Source organism: Cherax quadricarinatus, chromosome 73 (genome assembly GCF_038502225.1).
Source record: "Cherax quadricarinatus isolate ZL_2023a chromosome 73, ASM3850222v1, whole genome shotgun sequence".
In the NCBI taxonomy this organism is placed as follows: domain Eukaryota; kingdom Metazoa; phylum Arthropoda; class Malacostraca; order Decapoda; family Parastacidae; genus Cherax; species Cherax quadricarinatus.
The window spans coordinates 4,784,354-4,800,775 of NC_091364.1; the positions used below are offsets into that span (position 1 = coordinate 4,784,354).

The window sequence follows — 16,422 nt, forward strand, 5'->3', positions numbered from 1 at the left end:
TTTTTTTTCACAAATCAACATTTTTTTGAAGTTGATTACAATTATGGACACGTAGGATCACGCTGGGAAAGTGTGAACCATAAATATCATAATATTTTACTGTGTATATTTCATTTACAATTTACATCCTTAATATTAAACCACCAGGCATGAATACAACACAATCATGAGACAGAAGAGGGGGTTACAAAGATGTGTTCCGGTTTGTTTGAATGCTTATAAAAATAGAAATATATTGTTTTTGCCCAATATCCATTTGATATAGAAGAACACATTCCCTCTGTACACATCTCCAACCACGTGAAAAACAGAACAAAAACACTAATGATAAACTTGAGCTTTGTCGTTCGAGCTAAAAACTGTGATATTTGTAGATGGATTTGGTGTTTTCACTTAATTTAGCGTTTCGTAACGTCTTGACAAACGCTTTTGCGTCACAACACTTAAACCTTACACCAGCACCATTATGACGCCACACCATTAAAATGTCACACTTGTGGTTCATGAGATGCAAATCCGGATTCACGATTAAAAACACATCATCGCTCTCTCGATCCTCCGTGACTGAATCCTGAAGAAAACGCCTCCACCTCCTGGTTTGGGGATCCTCTGCATATCCTAGGCGTCAAGTCCTTCGCATCGCTGTGTGTATAGCAACTTGGTGAGACTCAATTTCTTAGTCTCTGATTGAAATAAGCAGAGTTCGCAAACGTGCGATTTGCGAATCCGGATTTCGGATTTCTGCCTCCGCACGTTCGAACAAAACGCAGTTCCACTGCAGTACTGAAGTCAAAAAACACATACCATGACTTTTGTCCTTCCCCCTGAAGACAGTAAAAAAGCTGACTGACAGCTCTGCTCTCAGCTTCTAATTGCAGGTGTCTTAGTCATGAGGTATTGGTATCGCTGTCTGAAGACATTTCTCATCATTGACATCATTACTTTCCTTTTAAAGCTCTTTGGTTTACACCCCTGACATCATTCAACATCCTCCTACCTAGATTTCTTTTACCGTTTGACTATTAAAGTGACAATCTCTTATTCTTTCATAACTGAAGTCACTTTCCTCACCACATGTCATTCTTGACATCATTCCCCACTATGATTGAAGATTCTTAGGTATAACTCCCTGACATCACATGATATCCAGTTCTGCAATGCCCATGACATTAGTGACGTCAACTAAGTACACTTTGAAGTATCCTTTCCTAAGGGCGATAAATGACTTCTAACGAAGCACTGGGTGAGGGTCGGGGCAAGAAAGTGCTACGGAAAGTGCCTCAGTAAAGTTGAGGAACACAATCTTAAGCACTATAAACTCGACCATATGGAGGGGCCTCTCAGCAAGCACTTGAAGTCGGTTTAAAATTATCAGACAAAGTTTTTCACTTATTCCTCACTAAAAGAAAAAATCTTTTGAACTCTGACTAAACACACTGAAATAAATTTTTAAGAATCAGTAAAAACAAAAATTTTTTGAACTATATTATCTGTAGGGAATTTATGCAAGAAATTTATATTGTAAATGACCATTGTGTTCGAAAACTTTCGAGGGGCTCCAAGGAATTTTACAGAAAGTTGCAAAGTTCGATATAAATCCAGGGAAAACTTGCATCATATTTTGTTAACTTGAAGGAAAGTAAGAGCAGTAATTTGAGGATCATTGTTAACTGTAACTGTCTAATATATATATATGTATATATATATATATATATATATATATATATATATATATATATATATATATATATATATATATATATATATATATATATATATAAAGGGAGAGAGAGAGACAGAGACAGAGAGAGACACAGAGAGAGAGAGCACTTGCATTGGAGCACTCAAAAGCAGAGGTAATCGAAAAGGCAGGCAGTAATTAGCACAAACACAGAAGTTCCATCATGGCTCTGAGCGTTGTAACATTGTGCTCCAGTTGTTGTTCTCATATTAGAAACTGCTGATATTTGAACTGGCTTAAACATCGCTGTTAAATATCCAGCAAGAGTCTAACTGCTTAAAGTCTGGATCGCAATTAGTGGACGGAGGATCGAGTCTTATCTTCTTATTGTGCTGATTTACACATATGGCTTTAGAACCTCACGATGTGCAAGACAATACTGCTTTGTATATCAAAGGGCTATTCACCGCAATTAGTAGTGTAGGCTCGATCACTCATTCGCTAATCGCTGTTATGATGGAAATAACTGACTGATGTTAAGCCTTCTTATGTATTAACATTCATACACGAAATTCATTTTAGAATTTATAGATTGAGAATTTATTGGGTGGCGTTAGTAAGTAGCAAGGAAGTGAAAAAAAGTCATTAAATTTTCACAGCGCAGCGCTAAACCCTTTGGGGGTCATCTGCCCCTAGGGGGAGGGGGGAGAATAAACTTTTCAAATCAAATGAGCAGTGAAGCTGACCCGACACTTTCTGACCACGACCCTTCATCGTATGGTTTTAATATCACATAAAGGGCTTATACTCGACTGATTAGCTAAATCAATCACCCTCGTAACTTAGGGCTAATAGGAGTGTGTATATCTGCCATAGGAGACAACACACTTGAGAAAACACACGCAGTCTTGGCAATGATGATGAGAAGCACTGTCACATACTCACAGTCTTCTTGCTTGTTTCTCATTAAAGTCAATGTTAACACTAATCTGTGGACAAACTGGCTGTATACGCTCACAAATAACACCCTTAGGAAGAAAACACATTCCTGCCCCAACAATAAGGAAAAAAAATGTTTGCTATGTACAAAAATGGCAGAAGCTGCTGAGCCTTGACATGAGTTCCCTTCTTGACAACGTTATCACAAAGTCACTGAGCAGTCTGTTGTCTGTGAGTACCTGCACGTCTGAGCTGCGACACAGTCCAGGCCAAGTTACCCAGCGCATGACACACGAGATGGTACTGTCCTCAAACTCTGGCATCTTCACCGAGCTTGTTCCGATCGCTGTCGTATTTGAGGGATGTGCTTAGCCGAGATAGCCCTGAAGTCTCTTGCTGTGACTGGTAGACTACGACTTCTCCCTCGTGTGTGGACGAGGATCCTCGAGGAGCTGCCATTAGCTCCCCGGGTCACCCGAGGTCACACAGCCGCCTGGAGACGCGTCGGGGAGTGCCAGGCAGCTAGAGGTGGCACCTCTTGGTGGACATCGAGGCCACTGGGGTTCTCTTGGTTATCGTCGGTCACGTCGTCTTCAGAGTCGACGCACTCAGAGGGTAGATCAGAGTGTGAGGCCAGGGAGGAGGCGGGGCGGGAGGAGGAAGGAGAGAGAGCGGGCCATACCCGTGGCTCCGTCTGTGTCGTCCCGTCCGTCACACCGACAGAATCCTGCTCTAGGCTGCTGGGCTCCTCCTGCTGGCTCGGTAGTAGCTGCAGCTGCTTCAATGGCTGCTCGCTGGGAGAGTGCTTGCGGTTCTGGACAGATGGTTTCACAGGGCTGGTAACTTTAGGGTCCTCTCTGAGGACCCTCCGGGGACGGTGGCCACAGGGCCTCAGCCTCTCACACTTCTCCTCAGCTAAATTCCGCTGCTGAAGGTTCTGCTGCTGCACCTGCTTTAGCAGAATCTGCTGGTGGTGTAATGGCAGATTGAAGACGTCTTCACTGCCTAAAGGCGTATACCCAGTACAGTTTAAAGAAAAGTTATTCTTTACTATTTTAGTGAGGAGTCCGGACCTCTGGGTAAGAGGCTGTCCCGGACGGTGTATCACCTCGCTATCATCGCCAGAGGCTTCGTCAGTGTGGCCAGCATAGTCCACGACCACGGCCGAGTCTGGTGTGATGTCGTGCAGGTTAAGACGACGGGAGTGAGGTTGTCGCCAGTTTCCTGGTGACTGTCGCTCGTCGTCATGTTTTCGACTGTGCCGTGTATGACGACTGCCGGTAGAGCAGAGGTCGGAGTCAGAGCCACGTGTGTGACGATCGTGGGAGCCGTCCGTCAGGTAATCTACGTGGATGTCAGACTGAGGCGAGGTAGATGAGGTTCGAGGCGCAAGCAGTGCCGTTAACTGCTCTACAGCCTGTCGGCCCTCGTATCCGTGCACGACAGACTCGCCCTCACCGTACACTGCTCTCTGGCGAGCCAGGCGTGCACGTGCCACAGGCCGGTGTAAAGAAGCATATACATGCGAGGAAGCAGACGAGGGTGACTGGTAATACGAAGCCACTTCGAAGTCATCATACATGCGTACATCGAAGCTGTTGGCAGCGCTGATGGAAGAACAGGTGCTGGCGTATTTAGACCATTCATTATCTGCAGTAGCTGCAGGAGAAAGAGCGTCCGTAGAACTGTAGTCTGTGACACTGGCAGCTTCACTCCTGCAGTGCCTGTTATCCAGACCGCAGTACAGATCGGAGTTGATACGATTCTGCAACAAGTGCTCGAACTGGTTGCTGTCATATGGGTCCTCATACCTGGGAGAACTTTTAGATTTTGCCGATGGAGATTTTTCTCCTGGCTGGGGAGTGTTGGCGTAGAGGCTCTGATCATAGCTTGGTGGGTCATCCTTCGGGACCTGCTGGAGTTTCGAGTCGCCGGCCTCAGCTTGGATCTCCAGGTTTTGTAGGGACTTGCGGAGGACCTCGTCCATGGCTTGCTGGGGGTCCACCTGCATCCTGAACCTAACGAAGCCGGCGTCGTTAAATAGCATTGATGAAGGTCTTGATGAAGCATCCGGAGGAAGGGCACTGAGAGTGTTGCCATGATTCCACAGAAGGTGAATGTCAGAGGTGGCCGAGTGCAAAGTAGCCGACTTACGTATCGATGGCCTCTTATGGGTCACCCGGACAGTGTTGGCCCTGCGCGCTAGAGGCTCCTGAGTCAGTGCCTCTTGGTATACACCCTTCCCGCAGGACTGCAATGTGAAGTTCCTCACAGCTTGATTAGTCTGGCAGACAGCGGGGAACACTTCATCCACCTTGTCCTGAGCTGTGATGCTGGAGCAGCTACCACACCTCTTACAAGATAGCACCGAGAGGAGCCGTTTCTCGCCCTTGTGGTTCTGCCGCTTTCCCGAAGAGCCCCCCAGCCTGAGCACCGAAGTCACCCCCAGCAGCACCCACATGAGCACCTCCAACAGGCGACAGGTGCTCTGGTAGGCCAGCCAGTGCCAGGGGTACGCTGGAGGGAGCTCAAGGATGTAGTGAGGTCCCACCAGGGCATACATGTGAAGGCCAGCCACAACCACCTGCAGGAGAGAGGCCACCAGGGTGAGGTGGGAGCCTCGCAGGAGCGCCACGCGGGGGTGGCGGGCAGGGAGAGACCCTTCCATAGGAGCTCGACTCAGTCGCACCAGCAGGAGGCCAGGATGGCGCCCGGCTGCGCGACCAACCCGCCAGACGGCCAGAAATCCACCGATACCAACAGCGCCACCCCAGGCTGCTGTAACTGCCCGGGCAGCTGCCCGCAGAGGGCCAGCGTGTTCAGGCAACAATGCAGAAGTCAAGTGGGCAGCGATAGATGCTAGAAGATGGGCGGCGGTGAGGAGGGCGAGGGCCAACGGGGCATGAGGCTTGCGGGGCAGAAGACGTGGGCAGCGCCATGCCCTCACAATAGCCAGCACCACCACTGCCAGCGCCGCCGTCAGACAGGGCCAGCCGGTCTCTTCCACCACGGCTGAGAGGGCCACAGGGAGGCGTCGCTCGGCACCGTAAGGGTCGTGGAAGAGATGGACACAGCGCAGGAAGGCTGCGAGGAACATGAGGAGGTGAAGGGTGATGTAGTAGCCCCGGGGCAGGAGGTGGGTAGCAGCGTGTACACGTGCTAGCCAGAACAGCGCCAGCAGCGCCAGCAGACTGTACAGCCCTGCGGCGCAGTACACGTGCACCACCCACGCCGTGCCCAGGGCTCGCACCCACGCCACCTTGCTCAATCCCACGCCCACATCCGCCCGCACCACCTCGACGGACCTCTCCGGAGGTACGTCCATCATCTGGTCGTGGCTGACCTCCGGTGCGGTATTGATGGGTACCTCTATATACGGCGTCTGAACCGGCCGGTTACCCAGGCTCTTGACGCCCCTCTGGTCCGTCACAGCCTTCTGCTGCACCTCCAGCTCCAAACCCGGTTGTGACGACCATGCAGGCGGCCCCGAGGCTAGATACCCGTGGTCATCCCTCGGGGGAAGGTCCAGGGGCCTCCTGTAAGAGGTGGGATGTGGAGGACGGTAAGTGGAGGTGGTTGTAGTGGAGGAAGCGGCCTGGCTGGTGGAGACGCCGTAGGCCACACCTCTGAAGATAGCAGCCAGGGAGCTCTCGATACTGCTGGTGTTGTTGCCCTTGTGGCGCAGGTCCATCCCTGACCACTTTGAGGAGAAGAGTCCCAGGCTGCTGCTGTTGCTGTAGTCGCGAATCCTGGGAGCGGTGAGGGGAGCTGTGCGGAGGCCCACCTGCGCCCTGGAGGAGGTGGTCCCCACCAGCAGGAGCAGGAGGCTGGCCAGGGGCATCACAGCCGCGGCAAGCATGTCTGCAGAGTCACCAGCTGCGCCGTCCTGCCATCACAACCTGCAACACACAAGAACACTCGTCAGGGGCCGCAAGCAACATCTAACAGAATGCATTTCATTGATCATAAGGATTGCACATTAACTTCCTATTCAAGGGAGGGAGAATGAGGCTGGAAGGGCTCTTGATCCAAGGGAGTAGAGTCACCCACACTTTCCTCGAATCAAACCTGATTATCTCCCATTCCCAATCGCTGCATGACCCTAACAGTATTTCCCCATAAATATAATAATAAATCCCAACACCCAGCTCCCTACCTTCCAAAAAATACAGATTTGGAAACTTTTCAATCAGACGTAAACAGTCTTGAAACTTCATTCCACTCAAAGGCGTTCACAATATGAGATAACTCAATTAAGTCAAAGTGAAAAGAAAGGAAGAGATGGTAATGATATGGATGATAAACAGCAGTGGTAGGGATGATAAGGAAGTGATATATGGGTGTCAGCTGAACACTTCCACTGAGCAACGTGTCACTCACGACAAATATCCTTAGTAATAAGAGGGAATAACTGCATAGAAAATGCAATTATAATAAAAAAATAATTAGACCATTCGCACAAAACAATTACCAGCCAGGTAGAAGAACACAAGCGAAACTAATGCAACATTTTAATGAGGCAACGTTTCTCCATCCTGTGATTTAACAGAGGTTAAGTTGGATTACGAAATAAATAATTACCTAGTCTGTGACCGTGCTGTGGGGAAGATAATTCCCATCACTAACAGATAACCAACTTCCAGCCAACGTTGAATGTAATAATGAGAGGCAATAGAAGCAGCATCTTCTGCCACCCTGTGCATCACACACACACACTGCTGGCCGACATAGCTACACTACACCCATTACCCAGGGGTAAACACCCGTTCCAGGGATAAACTCCCTTTCCAGGGATAAACTCCCCCTCCAGCACTCCCCTGAAAGCTAAAACTCGTGAAAGATTTCGCGAGGAAAGGGAAAAAACCGGGAGAGTGCGTCTGGCGGCCAATAGCTGTAAGGAGCGGCAGCGCCATTACCTCCTTCAGCGGGGGGACCTGAATGCTCCTCAGTCAAAACTCTCCCCGCTTAAACGATCATTTCAACTCAATTTACCGACAGCTTGGCGCTCCTCCCAGGGAAAACTTACTTTGATTTTTAGCGTTAAGCGTTGCGGATCCCCGTAAAGCTTCTCGGGAAGCAGAGTTTTCTGCTGAGAGAAGTGAAAGCAAGAGGAAACTCCAAGTTTTCCAATAGAATTGCTTTCTCTCTTCAGGCGGAGATATGTTAATGACTGAACGTGAGGTGTAACTGTGAGGTGTAACTGTGAGGTGTAACTGTGAGGTGTAACTGTGAGTTATAACTGAGGTGTAACTGTGAGGTGTAACTGTGAGGTGTAACTGTGCGGTGTAACTGTGAGGTGTATCTGTAAGGTGCAACTGTGAGGTGTAACTGTGAGGTGTAACTGTGCGGTGTAACTGTGAGGTGTAACTGTGCGGTGTAACTGTGAGGTGTAGCTGTAAGGTGCAACTGTGAGGTGTAACTGTGAGTTATAACTGTGAGGTATAGCTGTGAATAATAACTGTGAGGTGAAACTGCGTGAGGTGTAACTGACCTAAGCCTTCTACTTGTGTAACAGGGTTGCCAAGCCTGGTGTGGGCCCCGGCTTGCTAAGCCTAGTGTGTGCCCCGGCTTGCTAAGTTTGGTGTGTGCCCCAGCTTGCTAAGTTTGGTGTGTGCCCCAGCTTGCTAAGCCTGGTGTGTGCCCCAGCTTGCTAAGCCTGGTGTGTGCCCCGGCTTGCTAAGCCTGGTGTGTGCCCCGGCTTGCTAAGTTTGGTGTGTGCCCCGGCTTGCTAAGTTTGGTGTGTGCCCCGGCTTGCTAAGCCTGGTGTGTGCCCCAGCTTGCTAAGCCTGGTGTGTGCCCCAGCTTGCTAAGCCTGGTGTGTGCCCCAGCATTCAAATCTGCTGGATTAAAAATTTTTAGTAACAAAATCAATCATAACCATGTTTTTCCTTGCATAAATTGTGTCCATCACTACCGATTTTTTTTGTACCAGATTTAAAAAAAAAATACACAATACTTGTAACATTATAAACACATTAATAAATCTGTAAATTCGGGAGGAAGGCTAAAAAGAAGCGCCATTTCCTCGGAAGATGTAAATACTACGCCATTTACTTACTGTAAATGACTTTTTTACATCGTTATTTACCCGACTTTCATTAAATATGTAATCAATCACAGGTGTAAATTACCTGGATCTTAATTAGTGAACTTTAATTTAAGCAACGGGTAAAGGGTGAACATTTTTTATTTGCAAATGTATTTTGTACAGATGGTGTTTATTGCTGGTTGAACATTCCCACTAGTGCATGTGTGATGACTTCTCTCAGACTGTACTCCCATGTTAGTCCCTTCACTGTGTTCGTATGTTAGTCCCTTCACTGTACTCCCATGTTAGTCCCTTCACTGTACTCCTATGTTAGTCCCTTGACTGTACTCCCATGTTAGTCCCTTGACTGCACTCCCATGTTAGTCCCTTGACTGTACTCCCATGTTAGTCCCTTGACTGTACTCCCATGTTAGTCCCTTGACTGTACTCCCATGTTAGTCCCTTGACTGCACTCCCATGTTAGTCCCTTCACGGTACTCCCATGTTAGTCCCTTCACTGTACTCCCATGTTAGTCCCTTGACTGCACTCCCATGTTAGTCCCTTCACGGTACTCCCATGTTAGTCCCTTCACTGTACTCCCATGTTAGTCCCTTCACTGTGTTCCTATGTTAGTCCCTTGACTGTACTCCCATGTTAGTCCCTTGACTGTACTCCCATGTTAGTCCCTTCACGGTACTCCCATGTTAGTTCCTTGACTGTACTCCCATGTTAGTCCCTTGACTGTACTCCCATGTTAGTCCCTTCACTGTACTCCCATGTTAGTCCCTTCACTGTACTCCCATGTTAGTCCCTTGACTGTACTCCCATGTTAATCCCTTCACTGTACTCCCATGTTAGTCCCTTCACTGTACTCCCATGTTAGTCCCTTCACTGTACTCCCATGTTAGTCCCTTCACTGTACTCCCATGTTAGTCCCTTCACTGTACTCCCATGTTAGTCCCTTCACTGTACTCCCATGTTAGTCCCTTCACTGTACTCCCATGTTAGTCCCTTCACTGTACTCCCATGTTAGTCCCTTCACTGTACTCCCATGTTAGTCCCTTCACTGTACTCCCATGTTAGTCCCTTCACTGTACTCCCATGTTAGTCCCTTCACTGTACTCCCATGTTAGTCCCTTCACTGTACTCCCATGTTAGTCCCTTCACTGTACTCCCATGTTAGTCCCTTCACTGTACTCCCATGTTAGTCCCTTCACTGTACTCCCATGTTAGTCCCTTCACTGTGCTCCCATGTTAGTCCCTTCACTGTGTTCCTGTGTTAGTCCCTTCACGGTACTCCCATGTTAATCCCTTCACTGTGTTCCTATGTTAGTCCCTTCACTGTACTCCCATGTTAGTTTCTTCACTATACTCCCATGTTAGTCCCTTGACTGTACTCCCATGTTAGTCCCTTCACTGTACTCCCATGTTAGTCCCTTCACTGTATTCCCATGTTAGTCCCTTCACTGTACTCCCATGTTAGTCCCTTCACTGTACTCCCATGTTAGTCCCATCACTGTACTCCCATGTTAGTCCCTTCACTGTGTTCCTATGTTAGTCCCTTCACTGTACTCCCATGTTAGTCCCTTCACTGCACTCCCATGTTAGTCCCTTCACTGTGTTCCTATGTTAGACCCTTCACTGTACTCCCATGTTAGTCCCTTGACTGTACTCCCATGTTAGTCCCTTCACTATACTCCCATGTTAGTCCCTTGACTGTACTCCCATGTTAGTCCCTTGACTGTACTCCCATGTTAGTCCCTTGACTGTACTCCCATGTTAGTCCCTTGACTGTACTCCCATGTTAGTCCCTTGACTGTTCTCCCATGTTAGTCCCTTCACTGTAATCCCATGTTAGTCCCTTCACTGTATTCACATGTTAGTCCCTTTACTGTACTCCCATGTTAGTCCCTTCACTGTACTCCCATGTTAGTCCCTTCACTGTACTCCCATGTTAGTCCCTTCACTATACTCCCATGTTAGTCCCTTGACTGGACTCCCATGTTAGATCCTTCACTGTACTCCCATGTTAGACCCTTCACTGTGCTCCCATGTTAGACCCTTCACTGTACTCCCATGTTAGTCCCTTCACTATACTCCCATGTTAGTCCCTTGACTGTACTCCCATGTTAGTCCCTTGACTGTACTCCCATGTTAGACCCTTCACTGTGCTCCCATGTTAGACCCTTCACTGTACTCCCATGTTAGACCCTTCACTGTACTCCCATGTTAGACCCTTCACTGTACTCCCAGGTTAGACCCTTCACTGTACTCCCATGTTAGATTCTGCTTCACTATTCTCCCATGTTAGACTCTGCTTCACTATACTCCCATGTTAGACTCTGCTTCACTATACTCCCATGTTAGACTCTGCTTCACTATATTCCCATGTTAGACTCTGCTTCACTATACTCCCATGTTAGACTCTGCTTCACTATACTCCCATGTTAGACTGCTTCACTATTCTCCCATGTTAGACTCTGCTTCACTATACTCCCATGTTAGACTCTGCTTCACTATACTCCCATGTTAGACTCTGCTTCAATATACTCCCATGTTAGACTCTGCTTCACTATACTCCCATGTTAGACTCTGCTTCACTATACTCCCATGTTAGACTCTGCTTCACTATACTCCCATGTTAGACTCTGCTTCACTATACTCCCATGTTAGACTCTGCTTCACTATACTCCCATGTTAGACTCTGCTTCACTATACTCCCATGTTAGACTCTGCTTCACTATACTCCCATGTTAGACTCTGCTTCACTATACTCCCATGTTAGACTCTGCTTCACTATACTCCCATGTTAGACTGCTTCACTATACTCCCATGTTAGACTTTGCTTCACTATACTCCCATGTTAGACTGCTTCACTATACTCCCATGTTAGACTCTGGCTCACAGTACTCTCATGTTAACTCCAAATTTGATCCCTCTGTTCATTTCCATTATTCATCCTATTCAATGCAACTGTTCAGAACAGTTCATTTTTACCATCCATGTACACTAGTTTACCATCCATGTACACCAGCCAACCACCTATGTACACCAGTCCACTACCCATATACACCAGTCCACCACCCTTGTACACCAGTCTACCACTCATGTACACCAGTCCACCACCCACGTACACCAGTCCACTACCCATATACACCAGTCCACCACCCTTGTACACCAGTCTACCACTCATGTACACCAGTCCACCACCCACGTACACCAGTCCACTACCCATATACACCAGTCCACCACCCTTGTACACCAGTCTACCACTCATGTACACCAGTCCACCACCCACGTACACCAGTCCACTACCCATATACACCAGTCCACCACCCTTGTACACCAGTCTACCACTCATGTACACCAGTCCACCACCCACGTACACCAGTCCACTACCCATGCACACCAGTCTAACAACCATGTACAAAAGTTCACAACCCATGTACACAAATCCACCACCCACGTACGCCAGTCCACTACCCATGTACACCACCTCACCCGTGTACACCCGTTCGCTACATATATACACCACTTTCCCACCCATGTACACACTAGTTCAACCTCTGTTATGTAACCGTCCACCCTTTTACAACAAATCCTCCACTATACCCTTACCGACAGGTACCCAAAGAGGATAGCCGATACCCTAATGCCCCGAACCCTAAAAAAAGAGTCGTAGCGTGGATAATTCGGTAAAGAAACCCGACACCCATAGGCCTAGGGTCTCAGCCTACTGCCAGCGGGTAAAGGGAGAATTTAATGTAACCCGAAAATAGAGCCGTCTGACGTGTGAGTTCCCCGTTTGGTAAGGGGGGGTTTAGGGGGTAAGGGGAAGGCAGAATAGGGGGTTAAGGGGAGGAGAAGGAGGAAGAGGTTAAGGGAAGTGAAAAGAGAATAAGGGAGTGTAAAACAAAGTTGATGATTATTATTGTTAGATGATGATGATTATTGTTAGATGATGATGATTATTGTTAGATGATGATTATTATTGTTAGATGATGATTATTATTGTTAGATGATGATTATTATTGTTAGATGATGATTATTATTGTTAGATGATGATTATTATTGTTAGATGATTATTATTATTGTTAGATGATTATTATTATTAGATGATTATTATTATTGTTAGATGATGATTATTATTGTTAGATGATGATTATTATTGTTAGATGATGATTATTATTGTTAGATGAGGATTATTATTGTTAGATGATGATTATTATTGTTAGATGATGATTATTATTGTTAGATGATGATTATTGTTAGATTATGATTATTATTGTTAGATGATGATTATTATTGTTAGATGATTATTATTATTGTTAGATGATGATTATTATTGTTAGATTATGATTATTATTATTAGATAATCATTATTATTGTTAGATGATTATTATTATTGTTAGATGATTATTATTATTGTTAGATGATTATTATTATTGTTAGATGATGATTATTATTGTTAGATTATGATTATTATTATTAGATAATCATTATTATTGTTAGATGATTATTATTATTGTTAGATGATGATGATTATTGTTAGATGATGATTATTATTGTTAGATGATGATTATTATTGTTAGATGATGATGATTATTGTTAAATGATTATTATTATTGTTAGATGATGATGATTATTGTTAGATGATTATTATTATTGTTAGATGATGATGATTATTGTTAGATGATTATTATTATTGTTAGATGATGATGATTATTGTTAGATGATTATTATTGTTAGATGATGATTATTATTGTTAGATTATGATTATTATTATTAGATAATCATTATTATTGTTAGATGATGATGATTATTGTTAGATGATTATTATTGTTAGATGATGATTATTATTGTTAGATTATGATTATTATTATTAGATAATCATTATTATTGTTAGATGATTATTATTATTGTTAGATGATGATGATTATTGTTAGATGATGATTATTATTGTTAGATGATGATGATTATTGTTAGATTATGATTATTATTATTAGATAATCATTATTATTGTTAGATGATTATTATTATTGTTAGATGATGATTATTATTGTTAAATGATGATTATTATTGTTAGATTATGATTATTATTATTAGATAATCATTATTATTGTTAGATGATTATTATTATTGTTAGATGATGATGATTATTGTTAGATGATGATTATTATTGTTAGATGATGATTATTATTGTTAGATGATGATGATTATTGTTAAATGATTATTATTATTGTTAGATGATGATGATTATTGTTAGATTATTATTATTGTTAGATGATTATTATTATTGTTAGATTATGATTATTATTGTTAGATGATGATTATTATTGTTAGATGATGATTATTATTGTTAGATGATGATTATTATTGTTAGATGATGATTATTATTGTTATATGATGATTATTATTGTTAGATGATGATTATTATTGTTATATGATGATTATTATTGTTAGATGATGATTATTATTGTTATATGATGATTATTATTGTTAGATTATGATTATTATTGTTATATGATGATTATTATTGTTAGATAATGATTATTATTGTTACATGATTATTATTATTGTTAGATGATTATTATTATTGTTAGATGATGATTATTATTGTTACATGATTATTATTATTGTTAGATGATGATTATTATTGTTAGATGATATTATTATTGTTAGATGATGACTATTATTTGATAATCATTGTTAGATGATTATATCACTAGTCAACACAAAAATAAATTCGTCGTCAAAGATATATAAAGGTATTTAGGGTATTTAGTGGTTGAACCAATTTTTCAATTTGGTTCAAGTTTGTGAGATATGGCAAACCTACCCTCAAGAGGAACTAGACAAGTATCTTCACCAGGTGCCAGATCAACCAGGCTGTGATGGATATGTGGGGCAGTGGGCCTCCAGCAGTAACAACCTGGTTGGCCAGGCGAGCACTAGACGAGCCTGGCCCATGGCCGGGCTCAGAGAGTAGATATACTCTGGAAACTCTTCAAAGGTATATGTGTATGTAGTGACGATTTATATATAGAGTCAGGTCGAATAAACATTAGAATTTTATTTGTAAATAATTTAATATTTAACGACCACCTGAAGGGAATTGTACAACGACCACCTGAAGGGAATTGTACAATGACCACCTGAAGGGAATTGTACAACGACCACCTGAAGGGAACTGTACAACGACCACCTGAAGGGAATTGTGCAACGACCACCTGAAGGGAATTGTACAACGACCACCTGAAGGGAATTGTACAACGACCACCTGAAGGGAATTGTACAACGACCACCACCTGAAGGGAATTGTACTGAAGGGAATTGTACAACGACCACCTGAAGGGAATTGTACAACGACCACCTGAAGGGAATTGTACAACGACCACCTGAAGGGAATTGTACAACGACCACCTGAAGGGAATTGTACAACGACCACCTGAAGGGAATTGTACAACGACCACCTGAAGGGAATTGTACAACGACCACCTGAAGGGAATTGTACAACGACCACCTGAAGGGAATTGTACAACGACCACCTGAAGGGAATTGTACAACGACCACCTGAAGGGAATTGTACAACGACCACCTGAAGGGAATTGTACAACGACCACCTGAAGGGAATTGTACAACGACCACCTGAAGGGAATTGTACAACGACCACCTGAAGGGAATTGTACAACGACCACCTGAAGGGAATTGTACAACGACCACCTGAAGGGAATTGTACAACGACCACCTGAAGGGAATTGTACAACGACCACCTGAAGGGAATTGTACAACGACCACCTGAAGGGAATTGTACAACGACCACCTGAAGGGAATTGTACAACGACCACCTGAAGGGAATTGTACAACGACCACCTGACAACATTCCAAATTTTTTTTCAATATTTTTTCCCAAGGTAAACATGAGTTCTTCACCAAGAGTCTGCTTAAACAATCCCAGTGTATTTTACTACATTTGTGGCGAATTTTCTTTGCAAAAACAAAGAAAAACATCACAGATTTTTTTAAAACCAAGGTTATGTTGCTTATTTTGGAGTGGCGCTGGACAACAAGTCCTGGGGTCCCCATATGGTTTGCAAAACCTGTATGGAATGCTTACGATAAGAACCTGCCTTATATGGGCCAGTAGGCCTTCTGCAGTGTTCCTCCAATCTGTTCTTATGTGTCATATAGATATGTTATTATTACTGACCCTTGTATCAGAGCAGGTTTATTTTTCTCAATAATAAAGTCATTATGCGACACTATTATTATTATTATTATTATTATTATTATTATTATTATTATTTCACATACACACACACGTGTTATACATAAGTGGAAAAAATCTGAAGAGTGATGTAGTGGAGGCAGGATCCATACATAGCAACAAGAACAGGTATGATAAAGCTCATGGAGCAGGAAGAGAGAGAGGACCTAGTAGCCACCAGCGAAGAGGCGGATCCAGGAGCTGTGAATCAACCCCTTGCAACTACAAATAGGTGAGTACACACACAAACACACACACACACACACGCACTCGTACTCTCTTTCTGTCTATCTAACATATACTAAAACACTTTAAATTAAGAAACCAGAGTATTTTATTTCAAAATCCATCACTACGTGAGTACAAAAACATTTTTAACAGCAGACAATGACTCCTTTTAAATGCATCCGTATTTCATCAGCGAAATGAACCATCTGTAAACAGAAAACTTGTTAGAGGGGGGAAAAAAAAGTATTGGATCCTCACTAACAAAAGATTGGATCGGC

The 16,422-nt window shown here is 43.9% G+C and overlaps 1 protein-coding gene across 1 annotated transcript in view; it reads right to left on the bottom strand.

The window, feature by feature from the left end:
* Positions 1–1,790: 1,790 nt before the first annotated feature.
* Positions 1,791–16,422, bottom strand: part of LOC128701141 (uncharacterized) — a 52,442-nt gene continuing 37,810 nt past the window's right edge. The window contains exon 2 of the mRNA XM_053794733.2: positions 1,791–6,519. Within this exon, the coding sequence (XP_053650708.2) occupies positions 3,102–6,479 (3,378 nt within the window). The 5' untranslated portion in view covers positions 6,480–6,519 and the 3' untranslated portion in view covers positions 1,791–3,101. The remainder of the gene's footprint in view (positions 6,520–16,422) is intronic.